The 27,728-nt window shown below is 64.1% G+C and overlaps 2 protein-coding genes across 6 annotated transcripts; one reads left to right on the forward strand and one right to left on the reverse strand.

Moving 5' to 3' along the window:
• The first annotated feature begins 775 nt into the window (after positions 1-775).
• On the forward strand, positions 776-17,731 carry NOS3 (nitric oxide synthase 3). The gene is made up of 26 exons (XM_045837764.1): positions 776-952; positions 2,237-2,339; positions 2,620-2,768; positions 2,949-3,111; positions 3,972-4,063; positions 4,152-4,293; positions 4,518-4,657; positions 4,770-4,944; positions 5,877-5,978; positions 6,560-6,754; positions 6,883-6,956; positions 7,114-7,258; positions 7,479-7,583; positions 10,526-10,593; positions 11,016-11,132; positions 11,245-11,419; positions 12,911-13,043; positions 13,171-13,249; positions 13,391-13,578; positions 14,089-14,261; positions 14,500-14,710; positions 14,797-14,884; positions 15,897-16,018; positions 16,773-16,921; positions 17,209-17,403; positions 17,561-17,731. The coding sequence occupies exons 1-26, from the start codon at positions 783-785 to the stop codon at positions 17,720-17,722; spliced, it is 3,615 nt and encodes a 1,204-aa protein (XP_045693720.1). The 5' UTR covers positions 776-782; the 3' UTR covers positions 17,723-17,731.
• On the reverse strand, positions 17,230-25,989 carry ATG9B (autophagy related 9B). 5 transcript variants are annotated; one of them, XR_006785562.1, is made up of 15 exons: positions 25,353-25,989; positions 25,179-25,222; positions 24,935-25,002; positions 24,662-24,823; positions 24,017-24,158; positions 21,740-22,494; positions 21,422-21,575; positions 21,029-21,208; positions 20,258-20,494; positions 19,941-20,074; positions 19,674-19,770; positions 19,350-19,473; positions 19,112-19,253; positions 18,908-18,944; positions 17,258-17,343 (listed from the first exon to the last, which is right to left on the reverse strand). XR_006785562.1 is itself a non-coding variant. In XM_045837768.1 (15 exons), exons 1-14 carry the CDS (start codon positions 25,900-25,902, stop codon positions 19,126-19,128), a joined length of 2,373 nt encoding a protein of 790 aa, XP_045693724.1. In that variant the 5' UTR covers positions 25,903-25,986; the 3' UTR covers positions 18,808-18,944; positions 19,112-19,125. The 5 variants fall into 5 exon arrangements, 4 of the variants coding, with proteins under 4 accessions (XP_045693722.1, XP_045693724.1, XP_045693723.1 ...); XM_045837768.1 differs by lacking the exon at positions 17,258-17,343 and having other exon boundaries at positions 18,808-18,944; positions 25,353-25,497; positions 25,900-25,986; XM_045837766.1 differs by lacking the exon at positions 18,908-18,944 and having other exon boundaries at positions 17,230-17,343.
• Between the last annotated feature and the right edge of the window lie 1,739 nt (positions 25,990-27,728).

The following is a 27,728-nucleotide window of genomic DNA, read 5'->3' on the forward strand; positions in this document are numbered from 1 at the left end:
TCCCCAGTGAGCTGTCCCTGCCCCAGCCCTGACTGCTGACCTACCACCCCCAGGGAAGCAGACGTCAGTGGATGACAGGATGGGGGGCGGAGGCCCTGGAGGACAGCTTCCTGCAATTTTGTATCCCCCACTTGAGTCACAGGGGGCGGGGGTTCCAGGAAACTGGGGCCGGGAAGGGAAGGGATGCCCTAAAGCCGGGCTCAAGGACAAAAGGTCACTGCATCCCTCCTGGGCCTGTATCCCTAAGAATCCAAAAGGACTCAAAGGCGGGTCAGGGGCACTCAGATGGTGCAGGAACATGCCTGAGAGGCCCCTAGAGGCTCCTGTGGTCACTGAGAGTCTGTGACTCACCTGTTGTCACTGACACAGCGCTCACCTTCCGCAGGACCCCTCGGGGCACAGCCAGCAGGGGCCAGGGGAAAGGCCTCCCGTGGTCAGACATCACAGAAGGGAATCTGTGGCCCTCCGGGTGTCCGCCCTGCCATTCCCCCCGCGCCCTCCCACACACCCCCCAGCTCCTGCACTCCGGCCCCAGAACTCCGCGGGACACCTGGGCTCCCGCTTATCGGCCCCAGTTCTTGGAGCGGAACCCTGGCGTCCGCTCCCCACCCTGCGGGCCTGTGGGCAGGGAGCCGAGGCTTCAGAGCCTCCCAGCAGCCGTGTTCCTGTCCCATTGTGTGTGGGACAGGGGCGGGGCGAGGGCCAGCCCCGGAGCGCCCCCTCCCCTTCCTAAGGAAAAGGCCGGGCTCCGCTCGGAGCGGCAGAGCCGAAGCCAAGTCGACATGGGCAACTTGAAGAGCGTGGGCCAGGAGCCGGGGCCGCCCTGCGGCCTGGGCCTGGGGCTGGGCCTCGGCCTGTGTGGCAAGCAGGGCCCGGCCTCCCCAACCTCCGAGCCCAGCTGGACACCAGCACCCGCACCCGCACCCGCATCCCCGCCTGCGCCAGACCCCAGGTGAGGGCCACAGCAGCTAGGACGGACCACCGGAGGGCAGGTGTCCAGGCCTGAAGCCTGGAGCATGGAGGGGCTGGAGCGGGCAGCCTGGCCAGGAGGCCCAGGCCACCGAGGCAAGAGGGCTGTCAGTGTGGACAGAACAGGACAGTCAGGGGGCTCAAACAAGAAACCAGGGGCAGGGCCAGCAGGCAGCAGATGGAAGTCAGAGGTAAGGGTGCCAGCTCAGCAGGTTTGCATGCTGCTCTATCGCCAAGAGCTGTTTGACTTTGAGCAAGTTACTTAACCTCTCTGAGCTTTCATTTACATAAAATAGGGGCACAGCGTGCTTACTCCGCGGGGTTGTTGTCAGTTTCTAGCTCACGAGGAGCCTTCCGCAAACAGCGGTGATCATTTAACAGAAGAACCTTGCGGGGAGAGGTACAGGAGAGCGAGAGACGACAGGTCTTGCGGAAAGGGGAGAGCAGGACACAGGTCCTGGGGATGGGGGAGCTGAGAAGACGGAGCCACTGGGCTCCTCCCCCCTGCCCCAGGCCCTTCCTCCTCGTGGCCGTCAACCCCAGAGCTAAGGGGGCAGCCCCAGCTCCCAGAAAGGCCTCCCTGGGGCAGAGGTCCCTGAGAGAGGGAAGCCAGAGGCCAGGTGGGGTGCTGGGCCGGCAGGACGGCTGGGGCCGCCAGGGCAGCTCCGACGCGGGCAAGGCTCCGCACAGGCGCGCCCGAGGCCCCAGGCCCTCCCTTCCTCCCCGAGGCCGGCCTGGCGGCTCTGGGAGGAAGTGATAAGGCCTCCGAGGCTTCCCTTCACACGGCGGCTCCTGTCAGGAGGGGCGTGAGTGAGGAGGGCAATCTGGGCCGAGAGTTCCTGTGGGCCCGGGCCTCTACCCCTCGAGGCAGGGCTCATGGAAATCTCGGGGGGCAGGGGTGGGACACCCCATGTCCAGAAGAGGCCGGGCGGGCCCAGCATGGGGATGAAGACCCAGCCTCGGGCCAGGGGCTCAGGGGCCCAGCGCTGCAGCCCGGCAGCCCAGCAGCCCGCAGTCGGGGGTGCTGGGTGCAGACGGGACCTGCTCCGCCTGTGGGGCCTCTGCAAAGGTGCTTCACTCCTCGGGGCCTCGGGCCCCTCATCAGTGAAGGGGATGCTGATACTGCCCATCTCCTAGGGCTGTCGGGAGGGGAGAGAAATTGTAAGAAAGCAGGGGGCAGGCAAGCAGCAAACCGGCAGGGCCAGCCGTGTCGTCGGTGGGCTCTCTGGGGTGCGTCGGAGAGAAACACTCCACCTTCTCCCAACAGCCCCCCGCATGCCCGGTCCCCAGAGGGGCCCAAGTTCCCGCGAGTGAAGAACTGGGAGGTGGGGAGCATCACCTATGACACCCTGAGTGCCCAGGCGCAGCAGGTAAGGGGGAGCCCCACCCCAAGTCCTAAAGTGGCCGGGAGGCAAGACTGGGAAGGACTGGAGGAGCTAAGGGACAGGCAGGAGACTTTGGTGACTCTCAGCCTCCAGCCCCTGCCCTCACCCACCCGCCATCACCCCAATTTCCAGTCTCAGCCCCGGCCTTGAGGCCTTGAACCCATACCTCTTTCTGCCCCCTCACCCCCGTGGCCCCTGCACCCTGACCTGGTCCTGACCCGTCTGCTCCCGGCTCTCTCCACCTCTGCTCCCCACTCGGACCCAGGATGGGCCCTGCACCCCGAGACGCTGCCTGGGCTCCCTGGTGTTTCCACGGAAACTGCAGAGCCGGCCCGGCCAGGGCGCCCTGCCCGCGGAGCAGCTGCTGAGCCAGGCCAGGGACTTCATCGACCAGTACTACAGCTCCATCAAGAGGTGCGGCCTTGACCCGACACTGCCGTCCACCCCGTCCTCCCCCAGGGCCCACTTCCACCCCCGTCCTGCTACCGCCCACACAGGGCCTGAGCTCAGCGCCCACGGGCCTCCCCCACACCCACATGGCCTTGGGCACCCCCCACCCCACTAGACCTCCTTATGCTCCCCCCTCCTCCGCAGGGACGGCTCCCAGGCCCATAAGGAGAGGCTTCAGGAGGTGGAAGCCGAGGTGGCGGCCACTGGCACCTACCAGCTTCGGGAGAGCGAGCTGGTGTTCGGCGCCAAGCAGGCCTGGCGCAACGCCCCTCGCTGCGTGGGCCGGATCCAGTGGGGGAAGCTGCAGGTGCGTCTGGCCAGCAAGCACCCAGAGGCGGGCCTGAGGGACATAAAGTGGGAGAGGAGGGGTACGGGTAGCTCCTGGCACTTCCCCGAAGGGTCCCAAGCAGTGGGGAGATCCCTGCCCGCTCCCCCAGAGCCCAGCACCCCGGGGAGCTCCCTCCCGGCAGCTAACGCCTGGCCGTGGAGCCCCACGGCATGGCCAGAGCAGACAAAGCACCCAGACTGACGGTGCGAGTGGGACAGTGGAGCCATGGCCCATGGGGGGTACTGTCAGAGCAACAGGAGCGGTCTTCCAGAAGAGCCCCCAACTGCTCCTTCCGTGTGGGCCTCACTTGCCCAGTCCAGTCCTCTCACCCGAACACCCTGCTCCCTTCCAGCCCCCACCCCACCCTGCCCCGTGCCTCAGCCCACACCTCCCCCGCAACCACAGCCCCACCACCTGACCCAGAGCCAGCCTGGGCCACTGGAACAGCCCCTGGTACTCAGAGAAGCAAGCTGACCCACAGGGCAACTGAGTCCTTGACCTTGGCCTCCTCACTCTTACTGAGCACCGAAGACTTTGGAATGAAGCCACACGCTCAGTCCACCCCGAAGGAGTCTCAAATAAAATAAGAACGATCCTGTCTGACGCTTGCATAGCGCTTGAAATCGTCCAAAGCTCCAGCTCCATTCCCACCCCGTCAGAGCTTCCATATTGGACGGCACTCACTGCTACACCCCTCCCCTCCCCCGAGGCCAGGTCCCTGTCTCCAAGGGACCAGGCTGCAGATGGGGCTGCTACTCCCTCCTCTGCCTCCAAACCCTCCCCTCGGGCTGTCCTCGAGACCCGCTCTCCCTCCTGTCCTCCCCCGCCTCCCCCGCCAGGTGTTTGACGCCCGGGACTGCAGCTCTGCCCAGGAGATGTTCACCTACATCTGCAGCCACATCAAGTACGCCACCAACCGCGGCAACCTCCGGTGAGCGCCCCGCGCCGGCCAGGCCCGCCCCCTCCCCGGCGGCGGAGCAGCTGGGGCTCTGACCGGCTCTCTGCCCCCCGCCCCCCAGCTCGGCCATCACAGTGTTCCCCCAGCGCGCCCCGGGCCGCGGGGACTTCCGCATCTGGAACAGCCAGCTGGTGCGCTACGCCGGCTACAGGCAGCAGGACGGCTCCGTGCGGGGCGACCCGGCCAACGTGGAGATCACCGAGGTGCGCGCGGAGACGCGGCTGGGGGAGACGCCGTCCGGCACGGCTCTGGAGGGGCGCGCGGGGGCGCCAAAGAGGAGCCAGTGAAGGAGGGAGGGGACCTCACTGAGTGGAGGGATGAGGGACGACAAAGAAGGGGCTCCTGGGTGGGCACGGGGATCCGGCCACTGAGGGGTCCCCGGGTGCGGGACGGGAGGTGGCTCACGCAGGGGCCCCTGCTCCCACAGCTCTGCATCCAGCACGGCTGGACCCCAGGCAACGGCCGCTTCGACGTTCTGCCCCTGCTGCTCCAGGCCCCAGATGAGCCCCCAGAACTGTTCACCGTGCCCCCCGAGCTAGTCCTCGAGGTGCCTCTAGAGCACCCGACGTGAGCATGAGAGGGACTGGGTCAGGTGGGGGAGGGGGCTGCCCGGGGGTGGCAAGGCAGGCCAGGCTCCCCGGGGCCCTGACCCGCGTCCCCCGCCGCCCGCCGCCCCCAGGCTGGAGTGGTTCGCGGCGCTGGGCCTGCGCTGGTACGCCCTCCCCGCCGTGTCCAACATGCTGCTGGAAATTGGGGGGCTGGAGTTCCCTGCGGCCCCTTTCAGCGGCTGGTACATGAGCTCGGAGATCGGCATGCGGAACCTGTGTGACCCGCACCGCTACAACATCCTGGAGGTGAGCTCCGGCGGGCGCAGGGGCGGGAGCCTGAACTCCCCAGAAGCTAGAACTGCTGGGGAGGGCGCGGGAGCCCCAGGCAGCCCCAGGCGCGCCAGTGGGCGTGCGCACGTGCGCACCAGCCTGCGTGCAGGAATATAGCTGACCTTTGAACAAGGCTGGGTTGAACTGCGAGGGTCAGTGGGGGAAACTCGTGTGTGAGTGGACGCTTTTTAACTCTTCTTTTATTTTTTTAAAAAATACTTTATTTTATTTAATTTTAGAGAGAGGGGAAGGGAGGAAGAAATATCAGTGTGTGGTTGCCTCTCGTGCGCCCCCTACTGGGGACTTGGCCCGAAACCCAGGCATGAGCCCTGACTGGGAGACAAACCCTCGCTTGACCCTTTGGTTTGCAGGTCTGTGCTCAGTCCACTGAGCCACACCAGCCAGGGCTTTTTTTATTATTATTATTATTTAGGTTATTTATTTATTTTTAGAGCGAGGGGGAGGGAGGGAGAAAGAGAGGAAGAAAAACATCGATGTGTAAGAGAAACATCAATCAGTTGCTCCAACCATGCTGCACCCGGGGACCTGGCTGCAGCCCACGCATGTGCCCTGCGTGGGGACTGAACCAGCGACCCTGCACTCCGTGGGACGACATTCAACCCACTGAGCCACGCCGGTCAGGGCAGCTTTCCTCAGATCCTCAAAGTGGCCTTTGCCCCAAAAGTGCTCAGAACCATTCTAGAGATGAGAAATCAAGGCCCAGGGCAGACAGGTGACTGGCCCAGGGTCCCTCTGCCCTGTGGCACCCCCCTCCCCAAGCAAGAACCTGAACCAGCCCCAAACTAGGCAGCCAGGCCACCCACCCACCCTCACTCCTGCCATGCACAAGTCCGGGACAAAGGTGCTCTCCGACAACTCCCCGCCACCCTGTCCCCACCCGCTCCCAGGACGTGGCTGTCTGCATGGACCTGGACACCCGGACCACCTCGTCCCTGTGGAAGGACAAGGCAGCCGTGGAAATCAACCTGGCCGTGCTGCACAGCTACCAGGTGTCCGGGACCAGACTGGCCCGCGGGGCCGGGGCCAGGGCCAGGGCTGGGAGGGAGGGAGGTGCCTAGAAGCTGGGGCAGGAGCTGGAGACAGCGGGAAGGAGTTCCACGGTCCAAGAGTCACGGGGTGTGCTGCATTTTGGGGGCCTAGCACGTACTATTGCAGGTGCTGCAAGGCTGCAAGGACGGGGGGGCGGCCTGCGTGTGCCGGGAGCTGGCTGACTCGTGCATGCTCCATAATTCTGGTCCCCGGGGCACGCTGGGTGCTGAAGTTTGTGGGACCCACTGGATCCTGGAAACTCTAATTCCAGGGTCGAGAGCACGCTGAGCATTGTGGTTTGGGGAGACCAGGACCTGCTGAGTACTTCTATGGGGTCTCAAGAGTTTAGGAAATGGCGGGGGGGGGGGCAGAGCTGCTATTGTGTGCTGAGCTTTGAGCTCGACCAGGCATGCTGCAGGGAGGGGTCCCATGTGGTTGTGGGGGACACAGCACATGTTAGGTTTGGGGTGACAAGGGCTGGGCCTGCCCATAGGCTGAGACTGAGCCCGAGCCCGTCCCCTCCCTCCCCGCCTCGCCCCAGCTGGCCAAAGTGACCATTGTGGACCACCATGCCGCCACGTCCTCCTTCATGAAGCACCTGGAGAACGAGCAGAAGGCGAGGGGGGGCTGCCCGGCCGACTGGGCCTGGATCGTGCCCCCCATCTCGGGCAGCCTCACCCCTGTCTTCCATCAGGAGATGGTCAACTATTTCCTGTCCCCTGCCTTCCGCTACCAGGTGACCACCCCACTGGCTTTGCCCACCGGGATGGCTCTAACTGAGCAGCCCCCAGGGGCCTCCAAACTCCTGTTTTCTGTACTCACTCTCCCCTCCACCCCACCCCACCCCCCGCCGCTCCCCCGCAGCCAGACCCCTGGAAGGGGAGCACAGCCAAAGGCACCGGCATCACCAGGAAGAAGACCTTTAAGGAAGTGGCCAAGTAGGTGCCCTCGGACCGCTGCCCTTCGCCCCACACCCAGGGGCCATCCCAGCAGTGCCCTGGGCTCTGTCCCCCACCCACCCACCCCCCACTCAGGGCCCCCGAGACCTTGCTTGGACCGTGCGCCTGGGAGCCCTCACCCCACCCTCTCCCTCAGCGCGGTGAAGATCTCCGCCTCCCTCATGGGCACGGTGATGGCCAAGCGGGTGAAGGCGACCATCCTGTATGGCTCCGAGACCGGCCGGGCCCAGGGCTACGCACAGCAGCTGGGGCGGCTCTTCCGGAAGGCTTTTGACCCCCGGGTAGGACTGACCCCAGAGAGGCAGGGGTCTGGGAAGGGACGGGGGTGTGCCCGGATCTTCTTCAGATGCGCCCTGGAGGACCGGAGCGGGCCACAAGTCAGGGCCCGTGCAGCTCCTGGGGACCCAGCAGGAGTCGGGGCCCCAGTCTCGCCCTGCCGCAGGGAGGGCCAGCGTGGGAAGGACCGGGCAGCGATGATACCCGTCTCCTCCTCACCCGCAGGTCCTGTGCATGGACGAGTATGACGTGGTGTCCCTGGAGCATGAGACGCTGGTGTTGGTGGTGACCAGCACATTTGGGAACGGGGACCCCCCCGAGAATGGAGAGGTGAGGCCTGCAGGAAAGGGGCCCCTGGGCACGAGGGGAGAGTCCACCCTGGAGCCGGGGCAGGAGGGGGGGCAGGGTCTGCCCTTTGATGGCACGTGGACAGGCATGACAGTCCCCTGAGTCCCGGGCCCACCCCGAGCTGCCCGACACACACTGTCTCACTGTGTCCCCAACTCCTTTCCACACCCCCCTCCAATGCGAGTGCCGCACACGCTAAAGGCACTTCTGTCGGGGACATTGACAAATGAGAAAAACAGGAATTCGCCACTTAATACGCGACTTCAGCCTTTTCTTCTTAACAAAAGAGGAAAGAGTGGTGCTCAAATGTCCTCAGAGATTAGCCCTTCGCTTTCTGAGCAAACCTCAGGAGAAACACACAGCCCTGAGCACCGCCGTGCGGTCCCTCCTGGTGGGCTGCTTTCTCGGAGCTCCTCTCTCTCCCTCCACCCCGGGGCCCTGGGCCCGGCCTCCCGGGGTTAAACACCGCCTCAGCGCCAGCAGCGCGATGCAGACCTCAACCCCTCCCTGCCTCCGTGCCCGTTTTTTAGCCTTTTTAAAGAAAAATAGAATCACTGACTTTTGTTAGTGTAGAATAACTCACACCTATGTGACCTGCAGCCTTGGAAAGATCTAGAACGCTAGTGTCACCCTAGAGAGTTCCCTTGTCGACTCCCCCCAATCCATGCCCTCCCACGTCACTCTCCCCCCCACCCCAGAGGCGGCCGCCATTCTGACCTGTGTCTCCTGGGCTGGTTTCACGCACCCTAGGGAGGCACGGGGAGGGGAACCTACGGTCCTGTGGTTTCTGTCCCTCGGCCTGCGTCCAAGGGTCATCTCCAGGTTGGGTGGCGCAACCGTGCGCTCCCGTCCACGGCCGAGCAGCCCCGCCGTGGGAATTCGCTCCCCTGTGGACGGACACTTGGGCCGGTTCCAGGGGTCGGCTATTATGAATAAAGCTGTTATGAACATTCTTCTGCGGGGCTTTTCTGGGAGGCTTTTGTGGGCCGATGTTTTTGTTTCTCTTAGAAAAACACCTCGGAGTGGAAGTGCTGGGCCATCGGGTAGATGTATGTTTAACTTTTGTGGGTTTTTTTCTTTTTAAGATTTTATTTATTCAATTCCAGAGAGAGGGGGAGGGAGGGAGAAACAGGGAGAGAAGAATCAATGTGTGGTTGCCTCTCACGCGCCCCCTGCTGGGGACCTGGCCTGCAACCCAGGCCTTTGCCCTGACTGGGAACCGAACCTGCTGCTCTTTGGTTCACAGGCCCACGCTCAATCCACTGAGCCACACCAGCCAGGGCTGACTTTTGTTTTTTTTTTCCAACGGCCAAACAGCCAAGCAGATTGAACTGCACCCTTAAGCTCTGTGCATTTCAATGCATGTAAAGTTTACCTCCAATTTTAAAAAACGGAGCAAACCTAGGAATATACCCCACGGAAAATGGTGTATATTCACTAAAAGCACGAACGAGGATATTTATAACAGCATTGTTCATAACACCCGACCCTGGAAACAACCCCAGTGACTACCAGCGGGAGACTAGAGAAATAAATCGCGGTGTATTCAAATGCGATAGCGTGATGCGGCTGTACCGGCCACAACCGCACGGCCAGGGAGATGAGACTCAAAACCTAATGCGGAGCGGAAGACGCCAGACGCAAAAGGACAGGCACTGTGGGATCCACTTAGTATGAAGTTCAGAAAGAGGCAAAAATGTATGTGTGGTGTTTTAACCAGGAGAGTGGTTGGTCCCCCGGTTGGGTTGGTGACCGGAAGGGGACACGAAGGGGACTTCCGGCGCGCTGGTGGTTTTTCTGGATGGGATGCTGATGGCACAAGTCTGGTTGGTTCCTGAAAACCTGTATGGTTCTGACGTGTGCTTGTCTGTCTGCACATTAGACTTCAGCAAAATGTCCGAGAAATAAAATTAAGGTAGGACATGCTAGCTCCCGCGACCCTGGAAGACCCGCCGCCCAAATGCATCCACAGTTAACGCTGCAGGCGATGGCCTGGCCGCGTCCCGGTTTTTCCCGCGAGAAGGTTGCTCGGTGCAGTTCCCAGCCGTTTGCACGGCTGCGCCGGCGGTGATCAGGGCAGCGCAGGGGGACCGGGCGCGTTTCCGCCTACCCGGCTGGTGACGCAGTGCAGACAGCAGTGCGGGCGGGGCGAGCGCTGCTCTGCCCTGGTGCGGGGAGGGCCCCAACCACCCCGCCAGAGGGGGCAGGCGCAGCGAGGGTCTGAGCCTCGGCCTTGGCCCACCCAGGCGCCCTTGGCCAGAGGGGCGTCTCCTACGTGAGACGCAGTGCGTGCGCACCAGGGGAGACTGCGCAGCCGTCCAGTCTCCTGTGCTGGCCTGGAGCGGCGGTCCATGACCGAGTAGTGATAAAAAGCAGGTAAATACAGTATAGTCCCATTTTTCCTTTTTTTAAAAAAAGACTTTATTCATTTACCTTTTTTGAGAGAGAGAGAGAGAGGAAGGGAGGGAGAAAGAGGAGAGGAACATCAGTGTGTGGTTGCCTCTCCTGCGCCCCCTACTGGGGACCTGGCCCGCAACCCAGACCCGTGCCCTGACTGCGAACGGAACCCACCACCCTTTGGTTCACAGGCCGGCGTTCAAACCGCTGAGCCACCCCAGCCAGGGCCCATTTCTACTTTTTACAGAAGCTAGAAATGTAGATCTGTGTGTGAGAACAATGGCGAAGGGCTAGAGAGTCAAGCCCCCGTCCCTGGGACACAGGCCTTGTGGGTGAGACTGGCGGGAAGATACGAGCAGGTCTTCTCATTTATCACCTTACACGCTTCTGGAACGTTTCCAAAGAGCCAACTTGAGATTTGCAGAGAGCACTACAATGAAAAGTTACACGCAGTTAACAAGGTCCAACCTTCTGGTTACTCTGAAACAAACCAAAACTAACCGTGGCGCCGTCCCTTCCCCTGGCAGAGCTTCGCGGCGGCCCTGATGGAGATGTCCGGGCCCTACAACAGCTCCCCCCGGCCCGAGCAGCACAAGTGAGTGGGTGGGGGCTGGGGGGACACGCGGCCCCAAGGGGCTGGGAGACGGAGAAGAAAAGGAGGGTGGAGGGAGGAGGCGGGGCCCCTCCTAGCCTCACACTGTCCTCCTTCCTGCAACCTGCTCGCCCATCAGCAGCCCCCTGGCCTCGGAGAGGCCTGTCCATTCTGAGGTCTCCATCGGTGGGAGGGGGGTGGGGAGGTTCTGGGGGAGGCAGAGCAGAGCCCCCAGGCCCAGGGCCCCCTGGGACGCTGTCCCTCAGCCTCCAGCCCAAGACAGCTCCCGAGAGCAAAGCTGCGCCCAAGGCAGGGCCCTTCCTGTCCCCAGTGCAGAGACGCTGAAGCCGTCCCCGGGCCGTGCCTGGGCCTGGGCCTTGTCCCCAGTCCCCTGTGTCACCCTCGCCCTTGTCCTCTCGTGCCAGGAGCTACAAAATCCGCTTCAACAGCATTTCGTGCTCAGACCCGTTGGTGTCCTCCTGGCGGCTGAAGAGGAAGGAGTCCAGCAACACAGACAGCGCGGGGGCCCTGGGGACCCTCAGGTCTGGGGGGGCCTCCGTGCGGGAGTGGGCGGGGGGAGGCCTGTGGGAGGGCCGGCTGCCTGGGCACAGGGGCCGGGCCGGCCGGGCTCCCGTGACAGCTCCCTGCCCCCAGGTTCTGTGTGTTCGGGCTGGGCTCCCGGGCGTACCCCCACTTCTGCGCCTTTGCTCGAGCGGTGGACACGCGGCTGGAAGAGCTGGGCGGGGAGCGGCTCCTGCCCCTGGGCCAGGGCGACGAGCTCTGCGGCCAGGAGGAGGCCTTCCGAGGCTGGGCCAAGGCCGCCTTCCAGGTGAGCCCCCGGGCTGTCCGGACGTCGGAGCCCCCCTACTGCCCCGGCCCCAGCTCTGACTCACTCTAGCCTGGACATTTCCCTCCAAAAACCACCCTCACTTTGGCTCGGTCCTGAGTGGGGGACCTTATGGCCCAGGTAGAAGACAGCAGACAGGCCCTGGTGGGCTGGGCCTGAGTGGGTGCCCAAGGGCAGGCAGGGTGGAGGGACAGGGGACGGGTCAGGAGAGGGCAGGACCTGACGGGAAGCCAGAGGCCCAGCAGGCTCGTGGCAGCGTCCAGAGTGGCTGCCAGGCCCGGGACTCTCCAAGCCGGGCTCCCTGCAGAGGCAGCTCTGCCCGGTCTGGGGGTCCTGCCTGGGCCTGACGGGGGCCCCTCCCAGGCCTGACAGTGTTCTGGGCAGTGCTGGCCCCACCGGGGTTCCCAGGCTCAAGCTCGGGGGCTGTGGGCTACTGGAGAGAAAGGAGGGGGCGTCCAGGAGGTGGCCTGGGGAGGCCACCTGGCTCCGGTGGGGGGTGTGCTGGGGAGCAAGTCAAGCTGGAGAAACAGGCTCAGACGGGAGGAGAAGGGTTGAGTGGAGAAGGAGACTGAGGCATCCTGATGCGGGCAAGCGGCTGCATGCCGGGACCAGGTGGAGAGAAGGAAGGGGCCTCCTCTGGAGGCACAGGGTCGCGGGAAGCAGGGAGGCTCTGAGCTAACCAGGGTGGCAGCAGCAGCGGGGGGTGGGGAGGAAGAAGGAAGGGAGGGGGCCGAGGAAGGAAGGAAGAGATATAAGACTTCACACACACAAAAGAAAGATTAGCAGGGCTGGCGCAGTGGGGTGGGAGGGGAGGGAGCAACCCAGCTAGCTGAGCCCGAGATTTCACGCCAGGGACTGGCCCTTGGGTTGGCCAGGCTTGGGCCTGGGCAGAAACGGATGAAATCCACCTCCCCCCAGGGCTGGGCTGCAGGGACCCCCTCCGGCCCCTGCGCGCAGTGCAGGGGCGGTCAGGCCCTCCGGAGACCCCTGTGCAGCCCACGCTGGCATCTCCTAAGGGCTTTTCACAGAGTGTCCCCTTTCCTCTTCTCGGGACCTGACAAGGTGCAAAGACAGGGAAACCGAGGCCGTTTGCCGTGAGGGTGGGAGCAGGACTGGGGCACAGGTCTGGACGCACAGGTCCCTGGGTGCCGCCATGCTCCAGCCACTGTGCTCCTTGGGACCCGAGACTAAAACTCTCCAGTTAAGAAACTAGCGGCTGTGACCGAAATCCGAGCAGGGGCACAGCCAGCGCAGCCGCCGGGGCAGGACCCGGGCTGGAGGACGAGGGGCCCCCTCCCGTCACCGTGGCTGCCAACCCCACCGTCCTCTGCAGCCTCAGATGGCGCCTCCCGCTCCCGGGCCCCTTTGCTCCCACCGTCCCAGCGAGGTGGCCCCTGGGGGACCCAACGGGCCGGCTCCACCTCCCGCGTCAGCCCCCCTGAGTGCCTCAGCCCTCCACACCTCGGCCCTCAGGCCTCCTGTGAGACCTTCTGCGTGGGAGAGGACGCCAAGGCTGCCACCCGGGACATCTTCAGCCCCAAACGCAGCTGGAAGCGCCAGAGGTACCGGCTGAGCACGCAGGCCGAGGGCCTCCAGCTGCTGCCAGGTGCGCCCTGACGCCCCCCACCCCACCCCCGACCCTGCTGGCCCTCCTGACTCCCCAGGGGCCTGGGACTGGCTCTCAGGTGCTCCCCGGCTCAGGCTCCGTCTCACTTGCCCCCCCGCCCCGCCAGGCCTGATGCACGTGCACAGAAGAAAGATGTTCCAGGCCACCGTCCTCTCGGTGGAAAACCTGCAAAGCAGCAAGTCCACGTGAGGGAGACCCCCCCCCACCTCAACACCTGTCCCAGCCCCTCCTTCCCCGGACCCTGGCACCTTCCTCCTCCTCCTCCTCCTCCTGCCCCCACATCCTGCCTCCCACCCCCTGTAACTGCCCCCTCTCCCCACCCCCAGCCGGGCTACGATCCTGGTGCGCCTGGACACCGGAGGCCAGGAGGGGCTCCAGTACCAGCCAGGGGACCACATAGGCGTCTGCCCGCCCAACCGGCCCGGCCTCGTGGAGGCACTGCTGAGCCGCGTGGAGGACCCGCCACCGCCGGGCGAGCCGGTGGCCGTGGAGCAGCTGGAGAAGGGCAGCCCTGGTGAGGGGGTGCGGCCTGAGGCAGGACATGGAGAGCTTGCTCCGTCCCCGTGGCCCCAGGGTCCCCCGGCAGAGGGTGGCCACCTCCGCTCAGCTGGACAGTCCACAGAGGGTGGCTCCTTTCTCTGAACCTGTCCCCACCCCCCCCCAAAAAAGGCTGTCTCCTTCCTCTGGGTTCCCCCTCAAAGACCCCCCCCCCACCATCTGGTGTGCTCTGCAGCCGGCATGGGGTCCACCTGCTCCCGCACCAGAGCCGGGGCGGGGGGGAAATAAGGTGGACGGGGGAGTGGAGGAGCCCAGACCAACCCAACGCAGCCAGGGGCCCTGAAAGAGGCACAGGGCCACGTGCAGATGGGCCAGCCCTGCTGCCCAAGGGCAAGGTCACCAATGAAACGAGGCGTGGCCAGTCCCCGGGTACTCCCCAGGAAGCAACCTTCGCCCCCGACAGTGCAGTTCTGGCTCAGCCCCTTCCTCAGAGCCCCCCGCCCCCCCCCCGTGCCTCGCCCCCCAGGTGGCCCGCCCCCCGGCTGGGTGCGCGACCCCCGGCTGCCGCCCTGCACGCTGCGCCAGGCGCTCACCTTCTTCCTGGACATCACTTCCCCGCCCAGCCCTCAGCTCCTGCGCCTGCTCAGCACGCTGGCTGAAGAGCCCGGCGAACAACAGGAGCTCGAGACCCTCAGCCAGGTTGGGGGCCGCCCAGGGCGGGGAGCGGGGCTACTGAGGCCAGATGAGCTGGGGGCATTGCATTACGTCCCAGCTCCAGACTTGCTAATTCATCTCAGAATTCTCGAGGTCTGAGAGAGCTGGGCACTGGGAAGGTGCCCCAGAAAGCTGGGCTCAGGTGGGGTCAGGAAGGGAGCTGAGCATGCAGGGCTGGGAGGCTCCTAGCACCCTGCACCCTGACCCCACCCCCACCCCCCAGGATCCCCGGCGCTACGAGGAGTGGAAGTGGTTCCGCTGCCCCACACTGCTGGAGGTGCTGGAGCAGTTTCCATCGGTGGCGCTGCCCGCCCCCCTGCTCCTCACCCAGCTGCCCCTGCTCCAGCCCCGGTACTACTCGGTCAGCTCAGCGCCCAGCGCCCACCCGGGGGAGATCCACCTCACAGTGGCCGTGCTGGCGTACAGGACCCAGGGTGAGGCTGGGGAGGTGGGCCAGGGCCAGGGCCGCGCAGTGACCCCAGCATGGGCCCCTCACTCACTCCTTCTCCTCCCCCACCAGACGGGCTGGGCCCCCTGCACTACGGAGTCTGCTCCACGTGGCTGAGCCAGCTCAAGGCCGGGGACCCTGTACCCTGCTTCATCCGCGGGTAAGTGAGCACTTCGGGGGCAAGAAAGTGCCACGTGGGTGGCCGGGACGGAGGGAGGACTCGGTGGCAGTTGCACAGGGTGAGGGTGGAAGTTTTGGTGAGGGACAGGATGGGGAGCAAGGAAGACCCCCTTCACATATCGCGGGGAGTGTATGTCTGGTGAAGCTGCAGCGGAACTGGGCCAAGCTCAGGGCCTTTTACCGAGCTGGGTGCAGGGCCCTGCGCTGGAACCGCGGCTCCCATGCAAGGGGCTGGGGTTCGGCCAGGGGGCGCTGTTGCTTTTAGAAGATGTGCTGTGCCCCTCGCTGCATCTTTGGGATCCGTCTGCTGTTGGGAGGCGTGGCCCCTAGGAACTGGGCCCAGGCAAGCACAAGCCCCCACTCAGCCGGGAGGAACTGGTCAGGGTACCATGGGGTCGGTGAGGACCCAGGGTACCCTTCCCTCGTGCTGTGTTCCCGAGGCCTCGCCCCATCCAGCAGCCGGGAGCCGAAAGTCTCAGCTGGGGGGCTTGGGGGGCGGCGATGAAGAGTCCCAGGGTGGCACCAGCTAGGCCCAGCGACCCCACCCATCCAGGGGGCCAACTCACAAATAAGCCATGGCGGTCTGTTGAATGAATACAAACCACACACACCAATATGGAGACTATGATTTAAAATAAACACTCAGTGAATTCATTGGAAACCAACCCAGAGACTGTCCTTCCCTTCCCCTAGTTTCTGCATCTCCTCCACTGAGACGGCAAACCGCTCTGCAGTTCAGATCTGAACTGTGCTCCCTTTGCCCATCTTCTAGAAACCAGAGGCCCCGGGCGCTTCTGCCTGCTGGCAGAGTTCTTTTCGTAGCCACGGTGTCCTTACTGTGCACTAGCCACCGCCGTAAGCACTTGGCGTGTTATTAACTCACACAGGGACGGAAGCTGAGTTCCCCTCTCGCCACCCCTCCAGGGGCTGGGAAGAGCGGGAGCTGGGGAAGCAGAGGGGGCCTGACCTGACGAGGTGTCTCTCTGCCCTAGGGCCCCCTCCTTCCGGCTGCCGCCTGACCCCAGCCTGCCCTGCATCCTGGTGGGCCCCGGCACCGGCATCGCCCCCTTCCGGGGGTTTTGGCAAGAGCGGCTGCACGACATTGAGAGCAAAGGTGAGGCTGGGGGCCAGGGGAAGGACCGGAAGGCAGGAGGGAGTCACACAGTCTAGGGCCAGATGAGTGGGGCTGGAGCGCAGGAACCAGGTAGGAAAGAGGGCAGGGAATGGGCCACAAAGGTGAGGAGAAGCTCATTAGACCGAGGGGAGGGCAGGGCCGGGAGGCCAGGGCAGTGCCCGCAGGTCTGGCTTCCTGGTGCTGGGCACAAAGTCAGGACCACGTTGGATGAAGGACAAAGGGGAGTGGAAGTCTGGAGGGGGCGGGGCTGGGGCTCCGAGGGCAGAAATGCCTCCGAAGGAGTCTGGTCCGTGCCAGAGCTGCCCTGCGTGGGTCCAGGACCCAAGAGCCTCAGGTGTTCAGGTTGGGCACAGGGTGCCCAGGGTGGCTGGTAAGCCACAGGAAATGGGGGGGGGGGGTGACTGAGAGGGAGGCAGGAAGTGTGGGAGGTGAAGGTGAGGGAGAATATGGGGTTGGAGCAGGGAAGGAGCCAGTTAGTCCCAGAACTGCAGCGACAGACGGGGCGAAGGCAATCCTGAGTCCGAAGCCCCCGTTCCAGCGCCTCTGCCGGCCGGTCCGCGAGGAGAGGCCGGCCCACCTGCTGTGAGCTTGGGCTTCTCCCCAGTCGGGATCGGGTACCCTCCTAGAGGCCGCGCAGCGGAGAGTGGTTGTCTCCGCCCAGAAGGCGCGGGACGTCCGCCTGGGCGGAGCAGACAATAGGAGGGGCTCTCCCAAACCGCCGGACTGCTTGCAGGGCTGCAGCCCGCCCCCATGACCTTGGTGTTCGGCTGCCGATGCTCCCAGCTCGATCACCTCTACCGCGACGAGGTGCAAGACGCCCGGCAGCGCGGGGTGTTCGGCTGCGTCCTCACCGCCTTCTCCCGGGAGCCCGACAGCCCTAAGGTGCGGGACCCTAAGGGCGCAGGGGTAACCTGAACCTAGGGGCTTGGGAAGGGCCGATGCGCACTCCGGTGGTGGACGCAGGCCCAGGCCCAGCCTCCGCCCGCCCCTCCGCTCCCACCCAGCAGCACTGAGGCACCCGCTCCCACTCGGCCCTACAGCGTACCCAACGCCCCTTTGAGTCTCACCCACCCTCGCCCAAGCCCCGCCCCTGATTCATGCACCTCTCTAGACCCCGCCCCCGCTCACTTTCGTCCCTCTGGCCCTCCCGAAACTCCACCTGCCCGCAGACCTACGTGCAGGACATCCTTCGGACAGAGCTGGCTGCTGAGGTGCACCGCGTGCTGTGCCTGGAACGGGGCCACATGTTTGTCTGCGGCGATGTCACCATGGCAACCAGCGTCCTGCAGACGGTGCAGCGCATCCTGGCGACAGAGGGCGACATGGAGCTGGAGGAGGCCGGCGACGTCATTGGCGTGCTGCGGGTGCCGAGGGGCGGGCCCTCGGCGGGGCGGGATGGGGCGAGGCCCTGGAGGGGCGCGGTCCCCCTGGGAGCGGCCGGGGCGGAGTACAGATAGAGGCGGGGCACGCTCCGGTGTTGATCTCCGGCTCAGGTTCGGATCTGTTTTATTTTCACCGCAGGATCAGCAACGCTACCATGAGGACATTTTCGGGCTCACGCTGCGCACCCAGGAGGTGACAAGCCGCATACGCACCCAGAGCCTTTCCTTGCAGGAGCGACATCTGCGGGGCGCAGTGCCCTGGGCTTTCGACCCGCCCGGCGCAGACACCCCCGCTCCCTGAGAGCCCTCTTCCTTGCTTTCCGCCTGGAGAGGGGCCGCCAGTCCACACCGGCGCTGCCGCTCTCCTGTCGGCCTGCCGGGGACCAGCCACCTCTCCCTCCCCTCCCGAGGTGCCTTCCTTCCACGTCTGTCCGAGTCTCGCCTAACTCCGGGGAAAGAGCGAAGTATCTTTCTCTCTCTAGGCCCGGTTCCCAACCCGGGTCTAAATCTGGGAGGCCCCTCCCAACAACGGCATTCCAGGACCTCCTGTCACCCCTTCCGTGTTCTCTAGGTGAATTTCAGATTCCCCTTTACTCGCCTAGGAGTATCTTTTCTTGAAACCTACTCTCCAAATCGTTCAAATATTTATTATTGAAGGTTCACCGTAAGAGACTGGACCAGGTGTTGTGAGAGTTACCGAGATGCCTCAGCCAGCCCTGTGCATTAAAGTGACAGCACGACGCGCTCTCTGCCCTTTCACTTGTGCACGCGTGGGGTGGGAGCTCTCTGAGAGGGGTCTGTCCCACGCACCCCGCTCTGGCCGCGCACTCCAGCCTAGTGGCTCCGAGCCAGCCGCAGGCAGTTCTGCGGCGCCGCTCCCTCGCTCTGGGGTGAGCACCGAGTACCGCCCTCTGCTGCCAGGAACGGGGATGCCCGGGGCCGAGGTCACAAAGACGGTACGAAGCGGCCGGCCGCCAGCAAGCTTTACTGCTCGTTTCAGACAGGATGAGGAGCCACACCCACTTCCTCTGACGTCACGCCGTGCCGAACTCCAAAAACATCAGCCCCCTTTCCTTAATCTTTCCCCTCCCAAGTCCCCAGGCCCCCCCTCCACAAATCCCACGGGAACCCGGAGAACCAACCGCCGCGCAGTCGCGTCGCTCACCGTTTCCCTTACACTTGGCGTGGCCCCCGCCCTGGTCCTGGTTCCCCACCCCCATCTTGAGAATACTTGGGGACTTCTCCCCGGGGCAAACGGCTCCAGGACAGCTAGTTGTTGGAGGGTGTGTGTGTGGGGGGGGTCCCCTTCTCCCCTCCACGTGGGGATTGTCTCTAAGACCTGCTTCCAGATGCCTTTGCGTCTGCTCTCCTAGCCTTTCTCTGCTCTCTGGGGCAAGTTCGTCTGTCATTAACCCTCCAATCCTGCCCAAGGAAAGCAGCTGTGGGGTGGCCCCTAAAAAGGATTTGGCTTGTGCTTCCACTCCACCTCTTCCGATCTCCTGCGGCTGCAGAAGCTGGGGAATCTGAGGGGGAGAAGGCCCTTGTCAAGCGGCCCCGGGGGGGTAGGTTCTAGAGATAACCATCCCCCACACACACGCCCCAAATGCCCACCACGGTTTCCATCCCTCTCGCTCCATCTAATGTCTTAGGCAGCCCCTCCCTGCCCCCACCGCAGGGACACGGCACTGACCCCGAGGAGGCCCCTCAGTCAGTGCCAGGGGCCTGGCCCGGCTCCTTTGGAGCCTCTGCGGTCTGCTGGAAGCCTCCGGGGAAGAGACTCTGGGTCCTCTGGGTTCTCCACTGCTGCCTGGGGCTGGAGGCAGGGCTGGAGCCTGGTGAGAAGAGCCGTCAGTGGGACGGCGCCCTGCCGCCTGCTACCCACGCCGCCTGCTACCCCGCCCGGCCCCGGCACGCCCTGCCCGCCTCACCACCACTCGACCAGGAGGGCTTCTCCTCATCAGGAGAGAGTGTCTGCGAGGGGCTGGACCAGGGCCTGCCCACGGGGGAGGCGGAGGCCTCGCCCCACAGTTCCTGCTGCTGCTGCTGGTGGAGCTGAAGGGAAGGGAGAGGAATGAGGGCTCCACCCCTACCCCGCTGCCCAGCAGCCCGAGGCCCTGGCCCTGGGCTGGGCGCACAGGGCTTCGAGACCCCCTCCCCAGCCCCTGCTGGGTACCTCCTGCCCTCTCCTCAGCCTCTCTTTTGGGCAGCTGCTTTCTCCCACTTATCTCCTTTTTCCACACCTTTCCGCTCACCTGGTGCAGGTAGATGGCATGGAGACTCATCTCAGCAGAGGCAAGCTCGGGTAGCTGGGCCACCTTCTGGCCCCCAGTGCCTCCTGGGGACACACAGCTGGAACAGAGGATGCGGTAGAGCAAAGAGAAGCCGCTCACCCCGCAGCCCACAGGCAGGGCCGGGCTCGACCTCCCCTTCCTAACCACGCCCAGTGCCCCCGTAACCTCCTCCTGGAGGGCCTGCCTCCCCACCCCTGCTCCCCTGCACCTCAGGCCCCCACCCTTCACCTGGGGTCCTGGGCCATTCTAGAAATGGAGGCCAGGAGGCTGGCGGTGGCAGCTGCTGGGCAGGGGGCTGTGGGGCTCAGGTCCCTCGGGGGCAGGAGGGGGTGCACCAGGAGGTTGGCCAGGAAGGTCTCGGGCTGGGAGCGAGAGAAGGCGAGGATCAAAAGAGAGGGCAGAAGGGGAGGGAGGAGGTCTCGTCAAGGCAGGGGAGAAGACTGAACCAGTGGGCAGGCCGGTTCACTCAAAAGGTGAGGCGGAGGCAGGGGAGGGGGCGGGGCCCCTGGCGAAGGCAGGGGCAGGCCGGGCGGGCGTGGGCTCACCAGAGGGGAGGAAGAGTCGCTGAGCACCCTGGAGGTGGGGGGGCTGCGAACCGAGGCGGCACCCAAAGTGGCTGCATCCTGTTGCACCCGGCCCCGAAGCTGCCCCAGGAACTTGGAGCTGTGCCCCGGGGGGCGCCATTGCGGGTGCACCAGGGAGAACCTCATCAGGGAGAGCTCAGTCTTGCCGTCCTCCGCGCGCTGGGACTGCGAGGCTTCTGTGTGTCCCGCCGAGAGCCACTGAGGAGAAAAGAAAAAGCTCCTGGCACTGCTTTTAGGGGCCCCATGGGAGCCTCGTGGGGTTGGCGGGACAGGAAACACGAGCCCCAGTCTCCAGGTGGAAGGAGGAGGCCACGATGGGCACTTGCTTAAGGTCACCCAAAAACACGGCAGCAGAGCGGGACCTGGGTCCGGGCCCAGCAGTAGAAGCAGGCAGCAGCTCTGTGTTCTGCCGGCCTGCTCCCTCCGGACCCTAGGGCCAGCCTCAGGCCCTCCTGGGGAAGGCAGGTCTCACTTCAGCCCCATCCACGGTCCAGCCCATCCCTCAGCCTCCCTGGTGGCCTTCACTCCATGGACCGGTGCTGGGATTATACACACGCCGTGTCATGTAACCGCACACGGCCCTGTGCGTTGGCTACAGCCATTGTCCTGAAGGACACTAAGGCTCAGGGAAGGGAAGTGATGAGCTCAAGGTCACAGGTGGCAACCAAGGGAGCTGAGAGGCACACCCCTTTCTAACTCCCACCACACACATCCAGGGGAGAGGATTCTAACCTGAGGGTGGCCGTGGCGCTTCACATCCATAAGAGCAAAGGAACAGATGTCACCAACCCCGGCCACATCCACAGTGAAATGGCGAAAAAAGTCAATAATCTCCAGGGCGCGAGGGCGAAACCAAAAGAGCAGGAACAGCGGGGCGAAGAGAGGTGACAGCAGCTCCTCCAGGAGGGAGACCTGGGGAGGCAGGGGCGAGGCTGAGGCGTCGCTGAGGGCGAACAGGACCAAGAGGCCCCCGGGGATGCTGGCCAGGGCAGGACACGTCCAACCCAGTCATTCCCCGGCTGCCGGGGTGGCCAGTCCCGCGTGCACCTGTTCCACGCCCTTTCCGAGCCCAGGCGGCTGCACAGCTTCCCGCGGGAGCAGCCCCCCTCCGGACCCGACCCTCACCGCTCGGTATTGCAGCAGCCGCGCCATCTGCTGGTAAGCGCTGGCCCTGCCGGCAGCACCCGGCTGCTCCGGGAGGTAATGCATGTGGGCCAAGGCCGACTGCAGCAGGAGCTGCGGCGAGCGGCCCTGGCTCTGCTCTTCCGGAATGAAGGACCTGGAGGGCAGGACGGGGTGGGGCCGGTGCCCGAGGTTAGGAGGGCGTGCGGATGCCGGAGGCAGGGTAGGAGACGCCGGCGGCGGCGAGAGGGGTCGGGATGCGGGTGGAACTCAGCCCCAGGTCCGAGGAATGACCCCCTCCCTGGGCAGCTCCCCTCGCACCTGGCCACGGTAGCCGTGACCCCGAGCGCGGTCATGGCGGTGAGCACGTGCTCCACGGCGAGCACGTCCTCGTCGTAGACGGTGAGGGCGAGCAGCGCGGCGAAGAGCGCGCCGGCAAAGAAGACCAGCTGGCGGGCCAGCAGCGCGAGCATGGGCGCGGGGGGTGCCGCGGCGCGCAGGAAGGCGGTGGCGGGGCGGTAGGCGCGGGCCAGGCGGGCGCGCAGCTCGTGCGGCAGTTCGTTGAAGTGGCGCAGCTGCAGGCGGGCCAGGCGGGACCAGCGGCGCGCCCCCAGCGAGCCCGGCTCTCGCCGCAGCAGCTCGACGTGGCTGTAGAAGGCGTGCAGCACCTGCCAGGCCAGCACGAGCGGGCTCAGCGCCAGGTTCACGACGGCCAGCAGCAGTACCGTGCGCCGCCAGCGCGCGGCCAGGGCGCCCCGCTGGTCATGGCGCTTGTAGGCGTCGGGCAGCTCCCAGCCCCCGCGGAAGAGCGAGAAGGGCCCTCGGAAGAGAAGCAGGTCGACGTTGAGCGCCAGGCCGCGGCTGAGGAAGGCCACACTGCCCCCACAGGGCAGCGCGCAGCGGGCGGGCAGCAGGCCCTTGTTGGCCAGCGCCACCTGGTAGTTGGTGTAGCGCAGGATGCGGTGGTGCACGTCCAGCTCAGTCAGCGGCCGCGGCTGCACGCACAGTCCCCCGCTCCTCTGCAGCGCCAGGAGGCGCGACTGCACCTCCGCCCAGGACACCGAGCTGAGCTCCTCCTGAGGACACGGGATGAGTGAGCGCCAGCGACCGGGGTGCCCCTGCACGCTGGTGCCCAAGTTCACCACGGCCGGAGAGCTGCATCCCTAGCGCCTCCTCCCCACGCTCCTTCCCCGTGTCCCTCAGGTGGGAAACCTGTCACCCCTTTTTGTCCTCCTTGCCCTTCCCTAGGTCACAAACCGGGGCACTTCCTGCTTCCTTTCGTCCTCTTCTGAATCGTTCCTCCTGGCCAGCCATTCCTGAGGCCATGAGTCATATGCTTCCCAGCGACACCTCATATGTTAAATTCTTCAGGTATTCCATCTCAGCTCCTTAAGAGCAGATTTCCCCGAGCCACCCGCAGTCCCACACGCAGACGACACTGAGCGGCCACAGGTCCTAGGGCGCCTGCCAGCGTGGGTCCAGACGCGTCCTGCCTCTCGCCCCCGCAGGCTTTGAGATGGCCATCCCCCGCAGTGACCTTCCTAAGACGCTGGCTGAGTGCACGGCTGGGGGCGGTCTCTCCTGCAAACCTCATCTGAGCCCACGTTCACCCAGCTGCCCCAGTCCAGCCCAGTCAAGGCCCTCTGGGCCGGTCTCTCCAGGCCATCCTAGGGTCGCCCCTTCCCCCGGAAGGAGTAGCGGGGGAGGGAAGTAAAAGGAGAAGGAGGATGAGGAGGGCGAGCCAGTGGTCTGACTCTTGCTCTCTGCTGCCTCTGCTTCCCTGGCCCCCCGATCTGTCCCGCACTGTGCCCCGTGTTCCCCTCAAGACAACTTTCTAGAACCTGCCCCCTGGGCTGTGCAGGAGGACGTGCTGAAGGCTCTAGACTTCTAAGGGGAGCAAGGGAAGCCAGCTGCAGAAGGTAGCGTGTTTTTCTGTGTGTAATGCATGTGCACCCACGGTTTGTGCGCATTATACACGGTATCGTTATGCCCATGTAGCGTGCACGTCCTTATTTTCCCCTCAAAAACTTGGGCAAAAAACCTGCGCGTTATACACGGCAAAATACGGTAGCCTTGGAGCAGTGCCTTCAAGGAAGAACTTAGGTACACAGCAAGGAGCGTGAGCGAGACAGGGAGGGAGGAAAGGGCCAAGCAGGGCCTGGGGACAGCGAAGGGGCCGTGCAGCGGCCGACTGCAGTAGGGGCAGAGCCAGAGAGGGGAGTGGGACCACCCAGTGAGGCCCCAGCGCTGAATTGCGGGCTGGCGGGTCGGTCTCTTCCCACAGATGCTCACTGGCTCCCCGCCTCCTCGGCTCCTGTCCTGCCCGGCCCCACCCCGGTTTCCTCTGCTCTGTAAAGCCAGATGACCGCCCCTGCTCTTCCGTCACCCATCTAAGTCCACGGAGCCCCGCTAGGATGGGGACCGAGTTGTATATGTGGCGGTACCCCGCCTCCTGACCTTCCTCGGGGCCTGGGGTGGCTGTCGGTGAGGACTCTGCCACTTCCCGGTGGGCCCCTCGGTCTGTGCCGCCCCCGCTCCTCCCCGTCCTCAGCCGCCTGACACGGCACCCCTCCACACAATCACAGCCACCCAGCTCACCGGGGGGATGTGCAGGGCCTCCCTGTAAAACACCTGGATGTCCCAGTAGCTGAAGAGGTTGCACACTGAGCGAAGCAGCTGGATCAGCCAGAAGGCTGCGGCCAGGACCAGAAGGAAGACCAGCAGGGGGCTGGAGCGGATCCTGGGGGCGGAGGCAAGGGAGCGAGAAAGTGGGACCCCCTGTGGAGAGGGAGACGAGACTTGGGGAGCAGTGGTCAAGTCATGGAGGGGATCTGGCAAGACCAGCAGCCCTCAAAGTGTGGGGCGTCTGGGGTCCTCGAGACCCTTGCAAATGTCTTCAAGGTCAAAACTTTTTTCAGATAATACTAATGCTTCTGCCATTCTTATTCTCATTCTCTCATGGATGTACAGCCGAGTTGTCCAGAGGCCACATGATACCATGTGGACAGCGGACGGAGTGGGCCTTCTTAGGTTTTCCAGCTGTCCTGCGCTTTACTCTCCGATAAAGTGTGATTCTCATAAGCAAAAGCTCTTGGGCTCTCAGTCAGCTTTAAGTGTGTACAAGCTATCTGGAGACCCAAAACTTGGGGAACCAGTGGTCTAGCCCGGGGACAAAAGGTGGGTGGCTCCTGTCTGCTAGACTCCCCCACCAGCTTTGTCGCCCCCCCACCAGCTGTCACTCACCGCTGGGCACACTGGGTGGACGGCAGGATGGCGTCGGACAGAGCCACTTTGCTGTGCGGCAGCCCAGGTCTTGTCCGGTTACTCGGTTGGTTGGCAAAGAGAATGTTGTAATCCACGCAGCGAAGGAGGAAGGTCGTGAAGGTGATGATGAAAACGAATTGTCTGGCGAGCCGGGGGGTCAGTGATCAGTCCCGAGAGCTGGGTGGGCTGCTGCCCGCCCCCGGCCGCCTGGCGGGACTAGAAGCGGCAGCACGACCAGGACAAGCATCTCACCCCAGCTGGAAGACATCCTCGAGCAGGATGCAGGCGAAGCCGTTGCGCTGGTGGTAGCTGTAGATGTGGTGGCTGCGTCAAGAAATAAACCCAGGCAGGGCGCGCCTTCCCTGAGCATGCCGCCCCTCACTCCCCCGCCGGTCCCCCGACCCCCTGCATCCTCAGAGTCGCCCCTGCCGTGAACAGTGCCAGCACCCAAGGGGCCCTCCCGCGCCACCGCCGCCAGGCACAGCGCAAAGGATATCTTGGTGAAGAAGCTGTCCAGGTTCTGGATGTGGTGCCAGGAGCCTGGGCACACAGGGGAGAGTGTGGGGACTCAGCTGTCATCGGCGTGAGCTTTCCACGCCCTCAGCCTGCCGCCTCAGCCCCCGGGCCCTCCCCAGCCCGCTCCGCCGTAGCCCCACGCCCCCGCGCTCACCTCGGAGCCCTTCGGGCACGTGGAGCAGGGGCTGCTGCTCCTCCCCGTGGAGGGGCGAATCTTGGGACCCCTCAGGGTCACCGTCCTCCAGCCGCTCATAATCCTGCTCAGGGATCAGAGGGCCCATCCGCAGCCCAGGACTGCCCTGGGGGCATCGTCGTGCAGGAGGGGGAGTCACCGAGGCCAGGGGTGGGGTGGAATGGGAACCCCAGGAGGGGGGAGCAGAGATGGGTGTCCTCACAGGCCCTACCTGTTTTGGGGGTGTGGCTGGGGTGGGGAGGGCACCGTGTCGAGGCTGAGAAGCCCCTGAGGCCTGCACAGCTGGGCAGGGGGGCCCCGGGGCCGGAGGAAGAACTAAGGAAGGCACACTTCTCGTGCGAGGGGCAGGGGACAGAGAGAAGACGGAGACCCTCCCTCCCCCAGGCCCCCGGCACGGAGGAGGCAGGAGAGGAGGCAGTGGCATGGGGAGGAGGGGCACCGATGCAGGCCCCAGGTCTCCCCACCGCCCCAGCTGCCCTCTGCTCCCCCCCCAGCCCGTTCGCCTCACCATCAGGCCGGCGGCTTCTCCTGAGAGTTGGGAAGGGTGGGAGCTGCGGCTGTTTTCTCGGAGGTGTGAGGAGCTGAGCAGGGACTTCAACCAAACAGTGACAACAACAACACCGTGACTCAGTTGGGGCAGGCCCCAGGCGTCCCAGCTCCCAGTCGGTCACCTGTCTAAGCACGCACACCCCCTTCCCGGGCAACCTGCAGCCAAAGCTCTCAGGGCCCCGCCCCCGCTCCCGGGAGGGGTGCCAACCCGAGAGGCAGAGGCTGAAGAACAGACCAGAGGAGACACCTACCATCCCATTGGCAGCCCTCGAGTGGATTTGACGGGGAGCCCGGGGACTAGCAGCCAAAATAACAAAAGCCAAAAGAAAACCCTGTCAAAGGATCATAGGACAATGGGGCCAAGCTGTTAAATCGTTGATTTCTTATAATCTTGTCTTCCCTACACACACACACACACACACACACACACACATAGAATCACCGATGGAGAAATGCTTTAAGAGCAAAAGCAGGAAGAGAAAGAAAGAAAGGGGGAGGCTGTTCATTTTGTCTGTCCGGCAGCACTGAGAGGGGTGGGTAGTGGGGGGGGGCCTGGCTGTGCATCCAGGGTTGGGGACAGTGAGCAGAAGGAAGAGAAGAAAGGACAGACAGCTCTCTCAGATGTGAAAAGCGGGGTTTGGAGCTTCCAGCAGAAAAACAGGGTTCCTTGGACATTCCACTGTGTTTACTTCCTTGTCTTCCTGAGCCCTGAAACCCTCTCCCCCGAGTCCTAATCCAGCCTTTGGGGGCCTCTCAGAAGCATCGGGGCTGAATCAGCAGAGAGCAGCTGGGGGTGAGAGATTTGGAATGATAATTTCGGTGGCCGAGATGACCTGACTGCGTTGAGTTCCTTGTTGTCACATCAACGAGGAGGAGGAGGTGGAGGCCGGGGCAGCTGGTCCGCGGCCTGTCCAACACCATTCCTGAGGCTCTGATTCACCGGGTTTCCTACTGAAGGCCACGCCACCCAGGTGTCCAGCCTGCTGGGCTTCGGCCAAGGACTTGCGTAGGGGCCAGGATCCATGAACTGGAGAGGGGGACAGAGTGCTTCCCAGACTGTGCGCTGGAGGAATGTGGGGGCCGTCACAGAACTGCCCGCAAAACCTGAATCCAGACATCCCTGTATCTCTGCCTCCTTCTGTGCCTCCTTCCGGGGGCCAGAACCGCCGGCCTAGCTGAGGACCTGCATGGTTTCATCCCTGATCAGGAGGCAGAGCCGTGAAAACAAGACTCGCCCCTTCTAGACATGTCGTCCTTGTGCCCAAAGGGGAGTGCCACATTAAAGAGGGGCTAGGAGTTTCCCACGAACTCTCAGAGACGTCTCTCCAGATGGGTTATGTGGGGTTTTGTCCGGCCTCTCCTCAGCCTCACTCACCACAATGTTCTACCTCACTTGGGGACCCCTCCCACACACCCAGCCGTACCTCAAACTCATCCTGCCATACCTCCTGACCCATTTCCACCCCCAGATGCAGTCATTTACAGCCTCCCTAACACCAACCCCAATTCAAGTCAGTTTATTATCAAGGACACTTTTTCCTGCCAGGCATTTGAAGGGGATGGGGAACACATGAATGAGATAGAGCCACTACCTGGAGAAGTCGGGGCCCAGTTGAGGAGGCAGCTCTGCAAACAAACAATTGTGGGGAAGGAGTAAGCGCTGAACAGCGGTGTAAGACCTCTACAGAGGTGGGAGCCTTAGTCAGTCTGCGCATGCGTCTGAGGTCGCGGTGCTAAGCTACTGGACCTCTATTCTGTATCAGTGGTTGAGTAGTGGCAGCGTATCAC

The sequence above is a fragment of the Phyllostomus hastatus genome, unplaced genomic scaffold, assembly GCF_019186645.2.
Source record: "Phyllostomus hastatus isolate PE091 unplaced genomic scaffold, TTU_PhHast_1.1 phas_contig_244, whole genome shotgun sequence".
Classification (NCBI taxonomy): Eukaryota; Metazoa; Chordata; class Mammalia; order Chiroptera; family Phyllostomidae; genus Phyllostomus; species Phyllostomus hastatus.